This window comes from Blennius ocellaris, assembly GCF_963422515.1.
Source record: "Blennius ocellaris genome assembly, chromosome: 13".
Classification (NCBI taxonomy): domain Eukaryota; kingdom Metazoa; phylum Chordata; class Actinopteri; order Blenniiformes; family Blenniidae; genus Blennius; species Blennius ocellaris.
In genome coordinates this window covers 5615428-5638445 of record NC_137662.1, presented here as the reverse complement: position 1 = coordinate 5638445, position 23018 = coordinate 5615428, and the positions used below count along the sequence as shown (strand labels likewise).

The 23018-nt window shown below is 43.6% G+C and overlaps 1 protein-coding gene across 1 annotated transcript; it reads left to right on the top strand.

The window, feature by feature from the left end:
- Positions 1-553: 553 nt before the first annotated feature.
- Positions 554-22562, top strand: vwc2 (von Willebrand factor C domain containing 2; the record flags this gene model as incomplete). Its single annotated transcript, XM_080507715.1, has 3 exons — positions 554-1204; positions 2765-2894; positions 22411-22562. 3 exons carry the CDS (start codon positions 554-556, stop codon positions 22560-22562), a joined length of 933 nt encoding a protein of 310 aa, XP_080363841.1.
- Between the last annotated feature and the right edge of the window lie 456 nt (positions 22563-23018).

The following is a 23018-nucleotide window of genomic DNA, read 5'->3' as shown; positions in this document are numbered from 1 at the left end:
CTCCATCAGCTTTAGTAAACTCATCTTTCCAGACTGACATTATGTTCTATTTTCAGATCAATTTCTTTTGTACGCTTGACTGTGATTCATTTATAAAAAGCAGACATTGATCCCGACTCTTTGCTCCGTGAGAGGGGCAGGAGCTTAGAAGTGTTAGATTCAGGTTTCTCTTTGGCCATTTTCCTTTTACTCAGGGCTGCGACCGATTGATGCAGGGAAGTGTTACAGTATGAGGCACTATCGATTTCCTCACACCGCCCTTTGAAAACTCCTCTCTCCTGACGATCCAATTCACTGATCCTTCTTGCTCACACGACACTCAGCGGGATCTTTGCTCGACACCATGAAGCACTGCTCGGAAGTCATCCGAATTTCTCGCACTGTTCCGGAGGCTAAATGAGACAAACTCCACACCTGGGATGAAAAGTGACAAAATACCGTGCACATAACCCCAGTTTAATTTTCTCTTTCCAGATGGACTGGCTCACACCTGAGATGTGAAGTGTGTTATGTGAGCCAAGGTGTTTTCCCACCTCGCTGGTGGTGGGGAGAGATGCTGCGCTCCGTTGCCATGACAGCAGAAGTTCTCTTTGTTCTCGGGGTCCTGATGAGCAGCGCACAGAGCAGTCCTATAGCGACCTTACCGGCCGGCCGCGAGCGCCTGGAACGGGTGCTGGCCCAGGCCAGGGAGGACAAGCAGCGGGACGGGCAGACGGCGGCGGGGCCGGCGGCGTACGCGGCCCAGCAGCAGCCGGAGGACATCAACGCCCTCGGCTCCAACAGGACCGGGGCGAGCCGCACCAGGCCGGACGTCGGCTCCCAGCTGCGAGGATCTAAAGGCGGGAAGTCCCAGGAGCTGTGGACCGAACGGGACGGCGTGAACCAAATCGACGAGGGCCCCACCAGCGACGTCGCCCTCTCCCTGGACGCCATCGACGAGTACGCGTACCCGGACTACAGGGGGAAGGGCTGCATGGACGAGAGCGGCTTCGTGTTCGCCATCGGCGAGCAGTTCACCCCGGGCCCCTCGACGTGTCCTTGCCTCTGCACAGACGAGGGTCCTCTGTGCGACAAGCCGGAATGTCCCAAGGTTCACCCCCGCTGCATTAAAGTGGACACTAGCCAATGCTGCCCGCAGTGCAAGGAGAAAAAGAACTACTGCGAGTTCCGGGGCAAGGTCTACGCCTCGCTTGAAGAGTTTAAGGTGAGTCCATTAAACTGCATTCACTCATTTTTTTTTTTTTTTGACATGCTCCAACTTGAAACAAGTGCTGACGGAACGCTACGCGGCCATCATCGGAGTTTATCACAGGCACTACACAGAAAGTAGTTACCTTGCCTTGCAGCATGCGAGCAAGCAGGCAGGCAGATTTATAATGGCAAAGGTCAGCACTTGTCTTCTTTTTTCTCTCTCTCTCTCTCTCTCTCTCTCTCTCTCTCTCTCTCTCTCTCTCCCACAATACTGGAATTTTACCGGAGGCTGAATTTAGCAGTGCAGCTTCAGCAGCGTGTTTCCATATTCAGTTTGTTGATACACATGATGGAGTTACAGCTGTAGTAATGTTACGACTCTGCAGAGCACACTGCTGCGAGGCCGGTGTTTGGCCAAGAAGACACACACACACACACACACACACACACACACACACACACACACACACACACACACACACACACACACACACAGACGCACACGCGCACACACGCACACGCACATGCAGCAGCGGCATCTTTAACGTCTTACCTCCTGACACTTCTTTTGAAAGGCTTTGCTCAGGATTGCACCACAGTCTGGGGCTCTTAGGAGATGATACATTTACCAGCTCCTTCTAATGCTCTTTACACTGGCGAGGTTCTCACCAGGTGACTCGAGCTAATAGGGGATTTCTTCTTCTCGCTGACGGCTCTTTGTCAAAGCTCCACGGAGGAAAATCTACAGAAAGCTCTACGAGCAGCATACGTCAGCCCGTTGTTCTGGGCACAGAAGGGGGTGGAGGCACTTTGAAACTAAGCAACAGGCAGGTTTTTATGCCTGATTGCGACATTCTAGGGCATTGTGCTAAGTGCTACCTCACTGCATTTTCCACAGCTGAGTGCCATGCGGAGGCGAAGGCCTTTGCAATCTGCAGGAACGCTGCCGGAATTAACCTTTGCTCCCTTGTTAAGAATGAAGGTATATGACGCCATGCGAGCGGCGGTTAAATAAAACCTTTCAAGGCGGTTATGGATGTTTGATTGGAGCTGCACAGTGTCAGGCCTTGTTGCACCGTTTGCATTTGTTCCGTGCCAAAACGTAGGGGAACGCTCAGAAGGCCAAGTCATTTCCAACTCTGTTCAGGCAATGAGAAAATTGGAAGCATCTTTCTTTCGTTTCCCATTGCTATTGATTTCCCCATAAGCTCTGATTGGATAGTGAAGTTCAATTCTCAACTCAGCTCTCTATAAAATGAGGCATTCATTGGCAATGAAGTCGAGAGAGATGGGACTTCCATATAGATGCCACACTGTGACACTCAGCGCACACACACTCTAAACCGAGCCGGGCAGGCAGGAATGGTGTGTGTGTAAGTGCGTTCGTGCGTGTGTGCGTGTGTGTGCGCGTGTGTGTGTGTCGGCAGTAGACAGACAGAGCAATCGCCAAGCAGCCACCAAATACAAACAAAGAGCCACTGACACAGATAGCATAGAAATTAATTAGGAGGAAAGCTGTTTGTTGTCTGGGTGTACATGGACTGTTAATTGTTGTTCCTCCTGTGCGGTTCAGGTGTCTCCGTGTGAGAAATGCCGGTGCGAGCCGAGCGGGGAGGTGCTGTGCTCCGTGTCTGCCTGCCCGCAGACGGAGTGCGTGGACCCGGAGTACGAGCCGGATCAGTGCTGTCCCATCTGCAAGAGCGGTGAGTGGAGGCGATTTCTTTTCCACAAGACCGTGTCGTACTCTGTTCAAGGACAACCAGTCGAATAACAGTGGCGGCTGAGTAGCTGCACTACAACTAAAAGCGTTTTTGCTTAAGGGCACCTCAACAGGAGTTATGAGAGGAAGGTAGCGTGGGGTTTTTTTTGTTTTGTTTTTTGCTGATGCAAAACTTTGCGGCATGCAGTGCTGCAGTGTGGGCAGCCTGCTGCCACAACGGATCAGATCTGTGTAAATAAAAGCATGCCAAATGGATTCTTAACGAGGTGTGAGCTGCAGCCTGTTTGATATAAATCATTTGATTGTGTCATTCAGTTCATTTGACAGAAAGGGCAAATTCCAAACCCACTGCTACATCCGCTGCAGAGATTTTTCAGTGTTTCCACATCGTGTTCTGCCAGCGGGGTTGGAGTTTATGATCCTCTTGGTTCGAGAGCTCTGGCCTGTCTGAGAAGGAGGGATTGTGCTTCTCAGAGTCGATTATCTGAAGTTGTTTCAGATGGTTCCAGACAGCATGTCCTAGATTATGTCCCCTTGTTTTCTTGGTGTGACTCTAATGCAACATGGCAATGTCAGCAACATTGCTTCCTTCAGCAAAAAAGAATGATGACTCGCGATATGCATCTGTGCTGAGGTCTTAAAGAAGCGCGTGCCGCCTGATGGAAACAAAAGCAAACAATCTCGATGAAGAAAAGAACTGTATTTACATTAGGTGCTTCGTCTGTGAGCAGTTTTTATCATTGTGCTTCTTGTGCTGTTTCCTAAAACTTTAACTGGCAAAAGATGGCCTCAGAAGAATCTGTAAGAAGTTTAAGTAAGTTTAATCTTACAGACAGATCAGTAGAAGTACACCCAGGTGATCATTTAACTGAATTAAAAAGCTCTTTTTCTACCATCTCGTTGCATGAATAAATGATTCCCGGAATATCCTTTTAGACTCATTAAACATGATATATATTAGCATTAGCATGTAATGGATGCTTATGATGCATTATCAATCAAATATATCCCCTCACTAAATTAAAACCCTATCTTGCAATCTCTAAAGATAAATAGTTCAAACCATTGGTATTCATGTCGTGTTTCTGGCTCCATTAATATTTGCCTGTTGTAATCTTGGGGAATACATTTTGGTCTTTTGTTCCCATTTTTTTGCTGTATATCCATTTTATTATAATTTTTTTTTTTTTTTACATATGCACATATTGATCATGCTGAAACTGCTTTGTACAGAGTTTGGGCAGTGCTCCATACTTGTCCCCTGTGAAATGCCCAGTGGATTAGCTTTGCTGTGTCGGTAGGCACATCAGTCCGCGAGACAGCTGCAGCTGCAGCATGTGCTGGTGGAAGAGATCTGTATTCAAAAGTTGCCACAAATCCAGGGGCTTGCTCACCCGATAAGGATTTCCAGTTTTTAAGATGGCATCAGGCCCTATTACCATAAGATTACCACACATTACCATTCAATAAACAGAGCTGGCCACGATGAAAGTGCCAGGTTAGCCAACGCAGTCACCCCAGGAGCTGGAAAGACTTTGGGATTTGGAACGTCTCTGATTTACATGTCTCAGAAAGGACACAAAGATGGCAGTATTCCAGAATTCTTTTGAGTCAAGTTAAGAAAGTAACACTATAAAATGGTATTTCTCACTAACCGAAGTAATCTTATGTTATCTGGGATTATAAATTGAGCTCTCGCAGCATAAATCCGTCAAAATGGAAGACAAACAACCTCGGGCTTTTCAATTCACAACAGATGTTTCAGAAGTGTTTGTAACGTAGAGAAAACCAGAGGTACTTTTTCTGCGGAGTTTACGACACGACTCGCGGAGGAGATAAAACAGAAAGAGAGTGAGCGAGGTGAGATACCCCGACAGGCTCCACCCCGACACCCGGCAGCCCGCACACCGCCGCTGCTGTTCCTCAGAACATGGCAAGCGACGTGGCGGAAGCTTTCAGTCTAAAGAGCAGAGGAAACTTGACGGTGGCTCCGCCCACGCTCCTCCACTGGCCTCAGCAGAAATCCTACGTTGTGCTTTTGTTCAAGGAGAAATAGCTTGATGACTAACAACCACTCTCGCCTTGGTTGGAACCACTTTATACAGCAGGTTGAGCTTCTTCTGCTATGTCTGGCCATTAGCTGGCTTTCCAGTTGCACCACATCCGGCACGGCCATGAAGCAGATGTCTAATCGTAATACAAAGCGAGGTTGTAGAAGTTTTTTTCCTCCCCCGATTGATTGATCCAAATACAACTTACTTTTCTTTAAATAGAAATAGGTCATTACGACAGTGGAAAACGTGGCTGAGAGGCAAGTTGGTGGAGCGAATGGTGTCGAGGTGATCATATCGCGTGGTGAAGGAGTTGCAGCAGCAGGTGCTGGGCGTCGTCGTCAACCGAGCGACGTCGACGCCTCGTGGGGAGGACGCGCTGTGGGAAGAGCAGGCGGAACCGCAGCATGACAGCGACGATGGCTGGAGTGAACCGAGCGAGGCAGGAGATCTGCGGGAGGAACTGTATGTTACGTCTGGCTCAGAAATCCTGCAACGCCGTGTGTCTCGTTTAAAAAAAAACCCTGTTAAAAACAGCTGCTTTCCCCATGTGTTTTCATCTTTATCTCATAAAGTGAAATCAAAGTCATATTTGTTCTACAGAACCGTCCTCCAAATATGAGCCTTGTAAAATGAAGTGTTGTAACTTGTAAACCTCCGAATTCTGAGGCAACGTGTGTCTTTTTGAGGTTCAGCAATATGCTTCGATCGCTTTCCCAAAACGCGGCAAGCAGTGAAAACGATGGCAGCATCTCCTACTAACAGCTACTGTTTTCCCATCGAATGAAGCAAATTGAACGTAATAAATTGTGACAGACCTTTTTTTTTTCCTGTGTGACGGCACTGACATATGTATAATGACAGCAAAGGTTTATAGTGATTTATATTTTAAAACGTCACATTTATCTTTAAGGTTTTTAAAAAAAATTACATATATAATATATATTACTGGCTTGAGATGATCAGTCGACTTAAATATAACAGTCCTAAATTCATAATATAGTGTTGATTTCCACAATTTTGATGAATCCTTGTACGGTTTAAAAGCCCGTGTGACTGGACCGTCTCCTTCCCTGACTGAAACGGCGGCGACGCAACTTGATTTTCTTTGAGCTGCATGAAACCTGGACGTTTGACTGTGAAGTAAGAAGACAGATTTTACTGCAGCTGTGGGTGTTCATGGAAGAATGACACCTTTTGATTGGAGGCTAAATCCTAATAAATCCTGAAGCCTCGTGCCTCTTTCATCGGTGCCATTTCACCTTTGTTTTTCACAGAAGCTCCTCAAATTAGAATAAATCTCGGAAAGAATCCAGCACAAAAAAATCATTTTGAATTTAGGTGTTATGAATCATTTTATCCTGACATTCACAGTTGCATTTATTTCTCCTCTGACAGGAACACTGATTCAAACATTTGACGACTTAAAAGAAATACGTTTTTGCGTAATTTATTGACATTATTAGTATTATCCCTGTCTCAGGATCCTTCTGTCGTCTGTATAAACTGGACTGTATGTTTGATAGATTGTTCGTAGTCCATCTTCCACTAATACAATATCCCACCTCCTTCTATGTCTTCATTCTGTTCATCTGTGGCTCATGGGCATTGTAGTAGTTGGTGTTTTAAAATACTAAAGGAAACGCATTAAAGACAACAAGATTGTTTTTTTGTTGTTTGTTGGTTCACGTTACTTACATTTCTCTTGTATTTTGAAGCTTTACTTTAATATGAGATATATTCGTGTAAAGAGACAAACTTGATTTTTATACTGTTGATTCCACACCTCCTATCAAGTCAATGTTACTGTTCAAGGTTTATTTTTCCTCAGTAAAGCTTTTTTTCCCCCCCTGAAATATGCCTCACATGTTGTTTCAATGTATTCAGGTGGATTTGAACTCATTTCCCTCTCAGCAATCTCTGTCTTTATTCTAATGCTTCAACCACGTCGTGTCACGACCGCCCATGTCAACTGACAGCCACTTAACGGGACAAAAATGAACTGCTATTGTTTTGTGTATTTTTCTTTTTTTTCTTTCTTTTTTTTTGTGTATTTTTCTTTGTAACAACAGGAGCAGTGAACATACTTTCCGTTCACTTTTCTCTGAAAAACACGACTGAGTGGCATTGTGGACTGTTTGAGCGACTTGTGCATTAGTCAGCACTGTTGGCCATCGCTGCTTTTTTGTTGTTTTTTTCTCTCCAAGTGAGCTAAAGTACAAGTGCGATCCCTTTATTCAGGTCATATTATCCCTTTTCTCACACGCACCTGTACAACAGTTGGTTAAAATTAGAAGCCTGAGCTTCCGTCAGCCTTTCAGTCTCACCTGCAGGAGGTTTGTTTTGTTTTTTGTTGTTGTTGTTTTTTTGTTTTTTTTACGAAGACGTGGGAATAGCCTCTGGCATCGTTTATACCTCGTTTCAGCAGGTTTCCTTGTTTTCAACCTGCAGCAGGTGGAACGTTTGTGTATTTAAAGGGCCGTGCCAATCATTTGGACTTGGTCTCTCAGCGCGGTGCCTCCTGCCGGTGCTTTCGGGATCGCTGCGAAAATCAGATCTCCAGCCGTTAATTAAGCGGAGTCGAGACTCTTTGTGTCGCTGTGTGTTTAACAGCCTCGCGTTGGACGGGGAATATTTCTGGCTGCGATTATGTGAACTTGGCTGGCGGGGTTGGTGTCGTGTAAACACGAGGTGTAAACACCCCGCAATCAAACCAACTTCTTTGTACGACTTGAGTGCCGCTGCCGCCGCCGCCTTCTGCCTCCAGGAGAAAATAGGAGTTCTCTGTCAGGTTATAATCAAAAACATGCTTCCTTAAAGACTTAATTGCCCCGTGATTGCATTTGCATTCGCAGTTCATTTCACACAAGACTTGACACCATAAAGTAAACCTAATAAACAGCGTGTTAAAAAAAATTACCATCATAGGGGAAAACTTATTAAATAATTGGAGGAGGTGTTAATTGGATATAAACACGAGCGGATGAGACATCACTCCAAACGACGACGCTAAATCTTCCTTCAGCTCTTATCAATATCTTGATTATTGCCTTTTATTCATGGCGACTCCCCGCCTGCTATTGCAGACACGGCGATTTAAACGGCGAAGATCATCGATTGTCAGCAGCCATCTCGCCAGCGCTGATCGCACGGCGCTCAATATGAGCGAAGTACAGCCACTGCAGGTTGTCGGAAGAGTTCCTCCTCTGGTGCTGTTGTTTGTCTAGTCTGCAGATGTTGTTTGAGGCTCAGGCAGATGTTTAGACCTCCCAGGGTCTCCAATGCAGCCGATGTGTCACTTCAAAGCTCAGCTCATTAATGGCGGCGGGTAAAAAAAAAAAAAAGAAGAAGAAGAAGAAGAAGAAAAAAATCCTACCGCTCGTCCAGATGTGTAATGCCGCCATAAAAGGAGGGCGAACTGCGCTGCAGAGTTTGAGGGAAGTCTAATGGGCGCAGAAACTCAGCGGAGACGCCACAAATGAGGTGAAACACAAGGAACTGAGATGTGCGAGGGAAGGAAGAATTCAACAAGTCATCCCTTCTGCTCTCGTCTCCCCGTCTGTCTCCTCATCTCATTTTTTACCCCCCCCCCCCCCAACCCTTCCCCTCCGCCACTATTGATATAAATCACAGCAAAGTATTTCACCGTTTGATAAGTTCATCAATTATGCACGGGCATTATCTTGGCCTTTTCAGGCATGCAGAATCAATGCTTGTGGCAGAGCACCCTGCCTCAGATGTGCTATTCAGCCTGCATGCGAGGAGGCACTCGGGGGAGAGCCAGGGGACGGGGATGAAAGTAAGAGGTATCGCTAACATCCACCGCAGACAGTTGTTCATGAATATCAAAGAACAGCTGTGAATGGAGACAGGTTCTCATCATTTTTTACTCATTATCCTAAAGCGCTTGGAACACGCTGCAATTAAACGGCTTGGTAGCCTGCAAAAAGTTGGAGACCGTCACTTTGCCGCCGTGCAGCTTGATGAACTCATATCGATCCGTGCAAAGAACACCTCGTCGATCGCACATATGAGATGAGATGATATGAGATTTCTATTTTTTTTCTTCCTCCCCAAGCGTGTTGGTAAACACATTGAAGTGTTTGTTGTAAATTCTCAGACAAGTTGTCTCTCTGGCTGCATCTGCTTTTGAAGAATGCTCAGGAAAGAAAGAGGGAGAAAAAAAAATCAATGCAGGAGACGACTCTCTCTCTCTCTCTCTCTCTCTCTCTCTCTCTCTCTCTCTCTCTCTGTGTGTCACGGCTCCCTCCCTCTTGTCCTTTGCTCTTGCAGGGTATTGCCTTGGTAACGCATGAGGAAACAAGTGGTGCTCTTCAAGACTCAGACATTAGGGTCATCGCTAATCTGGGGGGGGGGGTTGGATGTGATAAACAGTCTGAACTGGAGCCAAAATCACTTCAAATAGAGCAGCACGAGACATGCGAGCCTGGTTGCCAAGAGGGATGGAGACTCATTTGAATTAAGAGAGGCATGATTCATAGGGGGGCCTTTTAAGACATGGCAGGTTCTTTTATTTCAAAGAACACATTAAAAACACGCACACACACACACACAAGTCAAAAGAAAACTGTTTGGATGTAAAATGATGTAAAATGGTGTGGTTTGTCCATTTAAAGCCTCCTCCGTCTCACTCTGGCACCACCGCTGAACACAAATAAAGCAAGAAAGGACTAGAATCGATCACTGGATGTAAAACTAATGCTCCTTTATTACTGACTGCTCCATATAAGCACCATTAGTTACTTTTGTTATGCCGACAAAGCAGTTCTCCCTTTTGAGTCATTTTTGAATAATTGATTTAACCTGTCACATACAGGTCTGATCAAACGCCTTTTGCTCAACGTGATTCAAGTTAAATTAAAACCAAATGTGGCCTAGTGTTTGTCGCGGCTGTCAATCATGATGGAAAATTCAAACTTCGTTGTTCATTCAACAAAGGCAGCCGGCGCAACGGTTTTAGGGTTAAAAGAAGGCGTGATAAATATCTTACGAGCTGAAAGGTGTGTTTGTTCCAAGGAGACGGGATTTGAGGCTGGGGAATGCCTGAGGAGTTTAGAAAAGCTCCACCTGATCTAACACACGTCTGAACTGCAGCTGCTGCAGCGTGAACCCCCCCCCCCCAAAAAAAAAACCAAGCGGAGGGCAACACGGCGCTCCGATCATTATTCTGATTCCACACGCCGGCTCCCACGCTGCAGCTCTTCCCGATGCCCTTTTTAATGTAAGCTGTTATCCCACACAATGATAAAGCTAAAGGCAGATCCTTCACATCTGACAAAAAAAAAAAAAAAAAAAGAGTCAGATATTTCATCTCACTTTGAGAGGGAAGCGATTGACAAGAGGGGATGTCAAAATCGCTGCCAAAAGCAGCGTATTGTACATCAAGAAAACCCTTCTATGTATACACTGGATGATACGCCGCCGCGATATGAAATAGCTCAACCAAATGTAACACAATGTCACTTCAATAAAATGCACTTTAATTAAAAGTGTAAAACGTTGCATTATGTAGCAACCAACTAGAAAGGTTATGTTCACCCATGAAAATCAATCGACACTGTAGTAATTTTCACTTTATGCATTCAGCATGAACAATAACACCTCAACTCAAGTAGTCTACGACACGTACGTTGAAATGGCCAAAACATCTCACACACACAAATTGCTGATTAAACCATGACATATTATATTATATTATATTATATTATATTATATTATATTATATTATATTATATTATATTATATTATATTATATTATATTATATTATATTATATTATATTATATTATATTATAGTATATTATAGTATATTATGCATTAAGGCTATTTGTCACAAATTATACGTTTAACTATGGACTCCTTGCTCCTTACTGAGTGTTTACACATAAAGCAAACAGTCAAACCTCCTCCCTCTGCATCCATACAAGTGCTGACGCTTCATGTTCAACCACAAGGCACCGGAGCAAAAAACAATTACTGTCGGTTACGGCTGCAGACGTGGATTATTCTATTGAGTTAATACATCCAGTATTTTGGAGCGAGTAAACGTTTGCTGGGAAACGGCAGACGCAAGATGACTCGTCAGACATTCCACCGCAGGCCCTTTGTGTTTCAGTTTGGGGATGTGGGCGGGGATCCAAAGTATAGTGAGCGATATGATGATTTGGAGGAAATCTTTTCGAAGTTAGAAAGAGAAAACAAAAAGCGGTGTATCTTTCTTTCCCGGTGTTTTAAAATCATGTTTTTGCAGTATATTTCAGGAATGCAGGGAAACCTGTACCAATGTGATTTGAACGATTTTGAGATTGCAGTTTAGCACCTCAGCCTCCTCAGCAGGGGAAGTCGGCTTCGGCCCTCCTTGTACAGGGCGTCTGTTTTGGTGGCCCCGGTGAGTTTGTTGTTGAGTTGAACACTCGGGTATCTGTAAGAGTCCGCCGTCTCTCCACGACAACGCCTGCACACCCCGGCCGAAGTAAACGCTTGTTCTGCACATGCTCAGCAGATAAAAATGCATTTTCACACGCTGCCGTGTGAACAGGGCCCGAGGTGCCGCCTCCTAATGCAATTTTGCCTGAGCTGTCAGGTTCACTGGTAAAAATGACACGACTCAACTATTTTAATCATTAATATGATCATCTGTGACGATAGTCTAGCTGGCTGTTCCCTTCATTTTTTATCGAGGTCAGTTATTGTATCTTGCGCTGTACATCTGATTAGTCTACACGCTGGATGCCCTTTCTGCAGCAACTGAAGCCCAGAGTTTGATTGGCTTGTTTCCTAACCTCTGTCACATTATAAGATAACAATGTTCATGCCTGTCGTGATCCATAGACAGTTACAAGCATAACTCCTCCCATGCGGCTTTCAGATTAAAATGTCCTGCTTGTCCTTATACTTACTCTGCTATTGTTGTTATTCTTGTATTTTTGAAGCATAATTTCAGATTTGTAATTCATCTCAATCACACCTGCAACTTTTAAAGTTCCTGAACTGTTATAGGTCAGCGGCTGCACAGACTTCATCATTCGATACGTTGTCCTTTTTTTGACAAATAACAACACAGTGTGGACGGACGCTCCCTGCACCAAACACACAAAGTCATGACATGATTCATTTTTGAGGCAGCAGTTTAAAAAAAAAAAAAAAAAAAAATCAATTTCCTTCCCCGAGCTCACCGATTTTTAAAATCCTTCAATTTCCCCTCAAAAATCACCTCAAACTTATACTGCATTCTTTGATCAAACTGGCTGGAAAGCCACTATTTGGTTTTACAAGTGGAAGAAAGATGTGCACTCTGACTGTCACTCTTAAGTCCTGTTGTTTTGTTACGTAACGGCCGTGAACCCTGAAGTAATCACGAATCATAAATTAACTCGCACTGAATGTGTCTTTTGGACACTTTGTATGATCACATGAATTCTCCTAATCTTTCTAAATGTTTCGTTCTTATGTTAAATCCTTTCATCACAAAACTGCTTTTTTTTTAATAATCTAAAGGCCATTTTCTATTACTGGACCATTGGGGTCAGGATTACAATACAAATAGGTTACAGTAATGAAGATAATAGTTGATCACATTATGCCTTAACAACTGCCAAGCTGTTCGCTGTTATTTTCCCAATTTCTGACACGAATGTGACTTCAGCATTTATATTATACCTCGCAGGGGGAAAAAAAAAAGAAGAAAAAAAGACAGGAACAAAGCCAAACAAAGACTCCATCGAGGTTGTTTTATGAGGTTCCAGTGAAGGAAAGTCTCCCAGTGAGCTGCTCTTTCACCTGGACGGCTGGCGAGGGTTTGTGGCTGTGCCCCCCGTGAAGGACATCGGTTATGACAGTCGTGCTCACTTGTGTGCAGCTGGCCGGCTCAGCCAAAGAGATAATCAGTGGGCACAGTCGCTGGGGAAAACATATGCGAACCAACATTTACTTGAGGTGGCACTTCCTGTCCGCGTCCTTGGCGCCGGCCCGTTCGTATTTTCGAGTGGGAGGACGGCGGGGCCGTCTTGCCGCACGTCCCTGAAAGGAATTCATTCGTTTTCGCTGTTAAATTATAGTCTCTCCCAGCGAAGATCTCCCACTTCCTGCCTATAAAAAGCAAGGCCTTTTTATTATGCATTTATAATGCAAATCTACTCAAGAAGTGCATTAAGATGAGTGATTTCTGCTATTCTTCTCCTTCCATTACCTTTATGATGTGGCTCTGCAGGTTTTTAACATTTCAGAATTAAAGGGGTGTGATGATGGGGAATATGTCCTCGTTTCCTCGTCCATTATCTGGAGCCGTTACAGAGCCAAAAGCCACAGGTGCTAATGGCTATCTCTTTCACGCTCTTCCCGTGCCAACTCCGAACATGCTGTAGTGACAGTTTGGGTCCAACTGTTCATGCACATGCACACTCCATTTGTTTCTGCCTCTCCGGTGCTGCTGAAAAGCTCTTGTGAAGCCTGATGTGCTGAAGGGAGGAAAAAAACAAAAAAAACACCCTTCTGCCTCAGAGAAGCAGAGATAAATACAGAGATGGGGATATATTATATTAATGAAGCAATGACAAAAGGGTGGGTGTGATATGAATGGCAGAATAATGGGGCGACAGGAATGAGTAAGCACAGTGGCACAGAATCCATGCATTAATTAACACAAATGAGTGCTTGCGCAACTGTGAGTGACTGCATGACAGGCTGCGGTTTAATCCCAGCCTCAGACGGGCCTGCTTTTGATATATGTTGTGGCGCATGGGATTATATTTTTACGTCCCCGTATCCTCGACATTAGCGTCTTTTACTGAAGACTCTGTGTTCTAAATGCTGCTAATGATGATGAATCAGCAGCGACAGCAGCCCGGGCCACAGGATGGGTTGTTATTCAGATAGGGTGTGTGCGTGTTCATCTGAGGACTTATAAATGTGTTCGGGTTGACATTTTGACAGGCCTCGGCAAACTGTTCACGTTGATTGATGTGCTCGCGCGCTCCTACTGGGTGCCCCCGTCCAATGAAACGCGGCGGCTCCAGCCGAAAGACTCCCCATTTATCAGCATCTTAATTATACAACAGAGTGGCTCAAGACCTTGTTAGTCTAAGGAAATGGCCATTGTTATGCTATACCTGATGTTGTGGAAGCAATTCCCGCAGTGTTTATATTTTGCCGTGCGGCTGCAGAGATAATGGATGATTTATGAGTATTTCTTTATTGGTGGAGGACGAAGGCACATTCTCAGGACAGAAAGCCTCCCGTCACACCAGAAGAGCCGACGCCGTCACGTTACAAGGAAGACGCTTATGTCTATATAATGGTGATGCCGTCACTTTAGAGGAGGTACCAAGCCAAGCCGGGCTCCCGCAGTGTGTCCTGCACATGTTTCCTGGCCACATACAGGGCTCCGCATCTCAAGCAGCCGCAACCAACCCAACAGCATTTCCATTAGCGAGAGCCAATTTCCTGACGAACAGCAATGGAAAAGAACAGTCCCTTGGGGTGCACTTCAAAACTATATTAAAGTGCCACATAACAGTGCTTAATTTTCTTTTTGTGTTTTTTCTTTAAATGCACACCTCACACTCCAACCTTGAAGTTACGCCGCCCTCAGCCAGACATACACTTTCACTAGAGGTGCAGCCCATCACGGGAGGGGGGGGGTAATTGAATACCTCTCACGTGTGCGCCGAAAAAAAAAGAGTCGCGTATCGAGACAGGAGAAAAAGAAACTTGAGTTAAACATCCAATTCCCAGAATAAGAATAATTGTGTGGGCCTTTAACAACTCGGTGTAATCACTGTAATCCCAGGAAGTGACTGGTCCCTGACGGGAGCTCGGACTCTCTGATTGAAAACGCTCCTCTCGCACAGGCACATGAGTGGTCACTCAGTGGTCCGAAGAGCATGGTGATGACGGTCAGTGGAAAATCTATCGTGAGATGCAAAAGCAGTCGATGACTCATGGCAGACCGGGCGTAGGTGGGAGAAGCCACGAAAATCCGATGTTTGACAACCGCAGCATTGCATGTGTCCACATTTCTAGTCATCAAAGGATTATTTTTAACTCACTTTTGTTTTGGAAATTTACACTGTGGTGGAAAAAAACAAAACAAAACAGGATGTAATGTGAAAACAGCCTGATTAGAAGGGTCCGATAGCGCTCGGATACTCCCTGATAACAATCCTGGCGAGTCATACGTGACGTCATCCATCAGCAACAACGCAAGAGAAGATGATCATTGACTGCGGTTTGGAGAGTTTTTCATATTATTGCGAATGATAAAAGTAAGACTAACTGTGAATAGACTATATCCACAATGACGTTCCAGAATTCGGCCACGTGGGATACCCTGCGGTACTCGCCGCCATGTGTATAAATACCACCTCACAAGAGCGACGTGCGTCTCCTCCGGCTCTCCTTTGCCAGCACTAAAGCCACAGCAGTGACCATATGTCGCCGTAGAGCCTCATAACTGTTGTTCACCGGCAAAATTGCCCGTTTCACCAGAGACGGCAATAATCTTAGCAGCATGTCTCCAGTACCCATATCGCAGACAATCCCATGGTGGTTTGCGCGCGGGAGGGTTACGATGTGATCGTGAATGAGGTCTATTCTGTGACAAAACATATCAAGTGGAGGAGAACGATACAGTAGTTTGTACAACACCAGCGACTTAATCACTGTTGGAACAGCAGAGTTTGAACAATGTTACTTAATAATTTAAACTGCTCCCACCAACAATGCAGCATCAGGTTCGGTAAATTGATATATCTAAATTAACTGTATGCATACAATATTGAGCATGATTGGTGATCTGTCTCTCTTTTTGCCCTGTGGTTCACTGGCCACTAAAGTGGTCTAGGGGATGGATGATTTCCTAAGGTCACAATGAAATCCGTTCATCTTTCAGTAAGACCAAGCATGTGCCGAAAGAGAAGATCTCTCCTTGATGGCGTTCAGAAAATATCCCATTGATTAGAATGACATGGACAGATGGCTACCCACACCAAACAGGGTCACAGTTATCTTTGATTTCTGCACATAAAAACTTTATTAACATACATAATTATTTAATGAGAATAAACGTGCATTTTTTTTTAATCCGGTTGTGCATTGTTGGAAATTTGCATTATTGAGAATTTGTGATCTTATCATGATTGTTACCTTGAAAAATGTAGTATTAACATAAATATTTGCCATCACCTTAAGCATCCATGAGTTAATGTGAATGTCCATGCCAGATTTAAAAAACAAACAAACAAACCAACAAACCAGAAGGCATGTGATATTGAAAGAGGCCCGCAAGCTGCCTTTTTATCAGCACACTGGCCAGTGAATGGGTACCACAAGTTAACAATGTTCTTCACATGTTGCCTGGATTAAAATCACATGTCTGTATGGTGTAATTTACAATTATTGTACATTGACTGTATTAAAGGATAATTTGCTGGAGCCAAAAAAAAATAAAAAAATAAAAATAATAATAATTTAAACTGCTCAGCGGATCCGGAAGAATTTAGTCCAAGCCGTGCTACATGCTACATGCTACATGCTAAAGAGTTTCAGGGCTCACGCACCAGTGATGCTACATGCTGAACATGATTAGAGCATAATAATAATAATAATGACAACAAGGCATTGATTTCGTATAGCGCTTTTCTTGACTCTGAAAGGCTCATCAACAACGAGCTCAGTCCCTCGGTCTCCAGTGTCCAGTACACATAGATAGTTTGTAGATAGACACTATGTGTTCTGCAGACAGTAAGGCCCTTGGAGGCACATAACGTCGACATAGAGGTTGTGCCAAGGTGATCTCGATTATAATGATAATCGAAGGCTATGGCCTTCGATTATTATTTGCATATGGAGAATGAATTCAGCTTTATCGCATTTAAATAAGTACTCGTATTGGTACTCGTACTCGAGCGTCCTTAAAAATTATAACTGATAATTTATAACTGTATATTTACGACCGACTGCACCAGACTATGTTTAAAAATGATTTCATTTGCTTCTCAAGGACATTTGCTTTTCATCCAGATACACACAAGCTAACTTCAGTCCGATTCAGGAACCTTCCAAACCTTTCGGATGAGGATTGAAGGTTTTACCCCCCTAAATCAGTCTTGAACCAACAATCCTCAGTGTGGGAGGCCAGTGCTTTATCCTTGGGGCCACAGGGGCTTGTGCAGCTAAATTATTTAGAGGAATCTTAGCCACAACTCTCCAAACAGATACGAGATTAAATCCAGCCAATGACTTATTTTATTCAACATTTTCAAGTGGTAGCAGGGATATAAAGCGCTGTACAAAGGATTAAGGGAAGGGAGACAATGTAAGACTGCTCTCAAATATAGAAGTCTTAATTTTCCTTTGCATCACTGCAGTGAATGAACAGATGATAAATCAGCCACCCGGCGCTGTCAGTTCCTCCAGGTAAAGGATGATGTGGGAGGATTTCGAAAAACAGCTTCCAGAACTAAGATCTTCAGTTAACGGAGGCTCAATCTCCTCCGTCTCCTCATGTGATCCCAAAACAGTCTCCAGTATGTTGAAATGGGGACTCTGTGGAGGCTATATCGTCACGGCTGGACCTAATGTCTCAGCGTTTACCCCCAGATAGCACACATTGACGCTCGCTATGCGACTGGGACGTTGGTACTCTGCTGCGCAGTAAAACTAGAAGCATTCAGATGCTTCCTTCTTGGTATTGCATGGTGGAACAATAGCATGTCTTTCAGATGTGCTTAAAACGTTTGCACAGTACCTATTATATTGCTATACTGTGGGGAAAATGGGATAAATAGACATTTTAAATATTTTGCCTTTGGGAAACTCAGCAAAATATTTTACAATGAGTGGGAAACATCCAACCACAATATCTAACATCCCCAAAAAATACCACCTTTTGTACAACCGAAGAGAAGGAAGTAGGATACCTTTACCAAAGGATAATATGTATGTGTCCGCCAGTTGACAGTGTTGCGATCGATCATCCATTTCATTCGGAAAAGAATGAGATATCTGATTGAGAGTAATAAATAAGGACTATTTATGATAGTTTTAACATTTCCTTGAGATAAATGTCCGCTCAGCCCTCACCTGGCAAATCCAGCAAACTGGGGGAAGAAAAAAAAAAAAAACCCAAGGAAAAAGTAGGAAAGATACAATCCAGACATCAGTAGGAAAGCAAGAAGCCTCAGGACAGTCGTTTTATCACCCTGCCTGGTAGTTCGACTCCACGGTGAAGGAACACCTTCAACCTCTTGCTGTATCTCAGACTGGAGCCTTGAGCCACTGCTGCAGCTCCGTTGTTCCCAGATATTTATTCAATTGAAGTTTTTGAGTTCAATTTCTCATATTGAGGTAGTTCTGTAGCTTGTCTTGTTAAGGGTGGAAGTGGTTGTGCTGTTGTGACGATGAATAAAGTGTTTATTTCAATCAAATAACTGTATTATTTCCTCAGGTTACCGCATTTCTGGCACATAAAAAAAAAGCTTTGTTTCTCATTGCAATGACTTTTAAAGTGGTTTTAGTATTTCTGATGGTTTGGTTTAAAATTGATCCGTTTAAAGCAGAAGTGCAGGTTTTTTTTTTTCATTTTGAATAAACACTGATTAAAAAAAATAAAGCGTATCCCACCGTCTGCATTGGCACATAAATCTAGCAAGCTACTTCTTGAATATAAGAACATTAAGCCGCAGAGATATTTTCCCTTTCTAAATGCATCTACCTTTTTCTCACACCCTGACTTGAATGAGTCAAGGATGATTGTTTTGTTTTTTTGTTTTTTTTTTAAAGGTGAACTGGATGAAGTACGACCACATCGATTTCATTTTTCTACGTGGCTTTTCAGTTGAGATATTCACAAAAAAAAAAATAAATGTACAACAGTGATTGAAAAAATAATGAAAACATTCCTCGAATGTTTCTTGTGCTCATTTTCATTCCATGTGCCTCTCCTGCCTTTTGAATATGTGGAGACACCTGAGGTGCTCGACTTACAACTAAAAAGAAATCATATTATAAAAAAAGTGCATCTCGGATTTTGGGTTTGCAATAAAAAAATTAAAAAAAAAGCTTCTTCTTTTGATCGTGTGCTGTAACTTGTGGCCAGATCCGTTTAGGATGTTTATAATCCATGCAGACTCCTGATTATGTGATTAGGAAATAATGTGGGGAAAGAATAAAGGAAGTGACATTTGTAAACGCAATTAGAAGCGACAAATGGAGCAGCGGCGTTGTGTGCAGCGGGAGCAGAGCGAAGATGAAGTGACTGAATGGGTGAGTCAAGGCGGTGTGTGCAGACAGAAGCTCCCCGGTGGCCCGACGCCGCCGTACGTCGAGCCGAGCAAAATGCCGTTTAAGACGTGACGTCACGCCCGGTGGGATCCGTGGGATCCACTTGTTTGTCGCTAGGTGACGGTTTGCAGGTTGGGTTTTTTTTTTAAGTGCAGCCCGTCGGAGCGGTTGGTCGGCTCTCGCACTATTGAACTCATTGCATGTGCAATTAGAATTTCCTCTCAACGTACGTGGCACCTCACATTTACTGTGTGAAAGATAATGCAAATGAGTTCCTGTCAGAAAAAGTCCACCAACAAGATTCATTACAAATTCATGCCTGTCATATGCATCTTTTTTTTTTTTTTCCCCTTTGCCTCTTGTATTCCCATAAACCAGAGCACTATTTTGGGAAACAATCAATGAAAGCCCCGATATAAGAGCCCATTCTCCGCTGAGAGAAATGAAATGAAGGGCAGCACATTCAGTCTCTCCTGCTCATTTTCTTCCCTGACTGACTGCACTCAGGTTCACTGGGATGTCATGAAGGAACAAGATGAGACTGCCAACCGACTGCGTTGAACTCCATATGGAAATTTGGTCATTGCAACAGATGTGGAATCTAAAAGTAGCGGGAAAACAAAAAGAAATGTCCCACTTTCAAACTAGCACGTGTCCCTTTGGCTTTCATTCCACAATGTATTTTTACATAGAAGGTTTCCTGCCACCAGTCTTTGTGCAAAGCTGAGATATGTTGCATATGTTGCAAGTCTTTTACCCAGTATATAAGAATATCTGCAGAGCCTGTGCATATTTGAGCATTGCTTATTGTATTAAGACAGATCGACTCTTATTCAGCACACTCACTAGAACTGGCTAATAGCGAGTTAAGATAACAAAAAAATTTCAGATTATTTTTATGCGTTATGTCACAATTGGATAAATTATCAACCAAGAATGTTGGAAAAACCGATAAATGCTTAGAATTTATCGCATAACTGATGGCAGTTTAGTTTTGTGTGAGGATTTCACTCTGCTTCTGTTGTTTTAAAATGAATTTCCCTCTGGGAATAATAAAGTATTTCTATTCTATTCTATTCTATTCTATTCTGTTTATCCTATTTTTTTAGATGAGATTTCATAACAATTCCAGGGCTTGCTGGTCAATAATATTATTAGAAATTGGATAATTTAATTAAAAAAAAGGTGGGTTGTTTTTTTTTTGCATCTACTTAATGCATAATTACTTTAAAGCGAAACGTTAAATAGTCTCATAGCTCCATAGGAGGACGCCCCAAATGCCTCAGTTGGTGGAGCAGGCGGTTTTCCAGCCTTGGGATTTGCAGTAAGATCTTCATCTCGCCCTCGCCGGGTGTCGCAGTGCCTTTGGGCAACACGCTGGGCTCTCCATTGCTCTCGCTGGTGTGCGGGCAACTTGCAGACACCATCGGTGTGTGATTGAAGTAAATATGTTGGATCAGCAGCAGCAAAATGGACAATATAAAAATAAGTCCATTAGCATTTATTTTCCATTACCAAACACCGTTGCTCAGCTCGGGTTCTGAATTAACAATTTATATCGGCGAGAAACAATTGGTCAATGTTGATAATGACGAACTGAAAACATGAGTTGACACTGTTGTTTGTTTTTTTTTTGTTTTTTTTTTATAATGGAGCCACACACGTACATGCAGAGAACAAGATACTAAACATTAACAATGGAGGAACACGGATCGTCGTACGCACAGACGACCACGTTGGATTGCTATTACGATGTCTGTCAACGATAAAGCTCCCAAAACCCAGGAGAATACGGCTTGTGAGTCATGGCAGTCTAGAGGCGGCCATTGTTACTAATGTACATCAGTTTACTACAGCCATGGAGCTCATGCTCTCTGGAAGCGTTCGCCTGTTTACACTACAGCTGTTTTTTTGGGAGGCTGTAAACAGACGCCCAAAACCACACTTTTGCATTTTACCTCGAAATCGAAACCCAATCACATCCAAAAATAGCCAAACACTCCAAATATATAGACCATGTTGAGTGTTCTGTGAAAACAAAAGAAATGACACTGTTCCTATGTTGGCGTGAGCACAACAAACGGGCAGCTGTGGAATACTTTGAATGTGAATTTTGAGTGGTACAGAGTTTTCTTGGCTGCTGATTGCGGCTGACTGGGGCTGAGAAATGTTCTGCAGTTGGGTTTTACGTGTTCAGGGCCTCGAAACGTGGCGAGGAAGCTTAGTGAGCAGCGGAGAGGAGTGAAAAGCTCAGTGAGTATTCCACACTGAAGCCACTAAGATTTGAATTCTACATCTGGACTCTGCACGTAGACACACCAATGTTTTCCACAGTGGTCCTGTAAACGCCTGTGTTGAGTTACAGGTTTGTCGTTTATTCCCGATAGTTCTAAATGTGAGTGGCTGTCTGTCTTAAGGCATTTGCATCATCTGGCTCTGCTTGGATTGGTTATTCAAAGGCTGCTTCATCTGATATTAAATGTCAGTCGCCACATGAGACAGGAGTGATAATGGGGAGATTTCTCCTCCACAGGCAGCAGAATTTACAGGTTGCATTTCATAATTCAGCTTCATCCAGACTGACAAGGGTGAATTTGTGGAATTTCAAAGTGATCGCGATCCTTCGGGCAGCACAAAGCAATGTGACTTTGAACCGTGCATTCAGTCCTTAAACTGTATTTCTTTCCGCGCCGAGTATCCTTGGTCGTCCAGGTGCACAAAACACAGGCCGGCGTGACCTCCATTACAGGTTTTTTGTTGTTGTTGTTGTTGTTGTTGTCCCCCCCCCCCCCTGCTTTGGAGTGACTCCATACACAAGGATGAATCTTTCTTTCTTTCTTTTTTTTCCGAACATGTATTTTAGCTGTGGAACAACAATGGACCCGTCATGAGGCGTCTGGTCATTTGAGCCGACCGGAGTAACAACAGATCAGGCGTTTCCACTCACTCTGACCTTGATAACGTTGCACAGCGTCACAAACACAAGAGAGACTTTTTTTTTTTTTTTAAAGGCCAATTTGAATTCCCACTGTATTTTTATTTATATAAATACATTTTAAAAAGTATATCTATAAATATATATATATATATATATAAATTTTTTTGTGGTTTTGCACTAACATCCGTGTTTCTCCTGTGCCGCCTCCAGGTCCAAATTGCTACGCGGACACGTCGGTGATACCGGCCGGCCGGGAGGTGAAGATTGACGAGTGCACAATCTGCTACTGCACATACGAGGAGGGCACGTGGCAGATCGAGCGTCAGGCCACCTGCAGCAAGAACGAGTGCCAGCGGAGCTAGAGACGGGCACGGCGAGGCGGGGAGACGTCGGCACGCAACACCAGCGCCAGTCCACATGTACACTGTCAGCCTTTCACCCAGTCCAGCGGACATCAGGGTCGGACAGCAGCCCTCCAGCATCTCAGCATTTATACTCTAGTCACTCCTGTATTACTGGGGAAAAAAGAAGAAGAAAAAAAAAGGCTTTTATGAACGTTTATAATCCACACACAGATTATCTATTTATCTATGTATTTAATTATTTATGAATATATATATATATATATAATAAAAAAAAATATAGAGGTCGATAATGATGAACTAAATATTTTTTATAGCCTCTGTATTTTATTAAGCAATGTATTGGACCAGAGGTCAACAAAACAACAGAATGTATAGCAACACACACAGCTGTCTTTGAAGGTGCAAAACCTCAGTGTCTCGATGAGCGGCGCCCGTCCCTCCACCGCCGGCGTG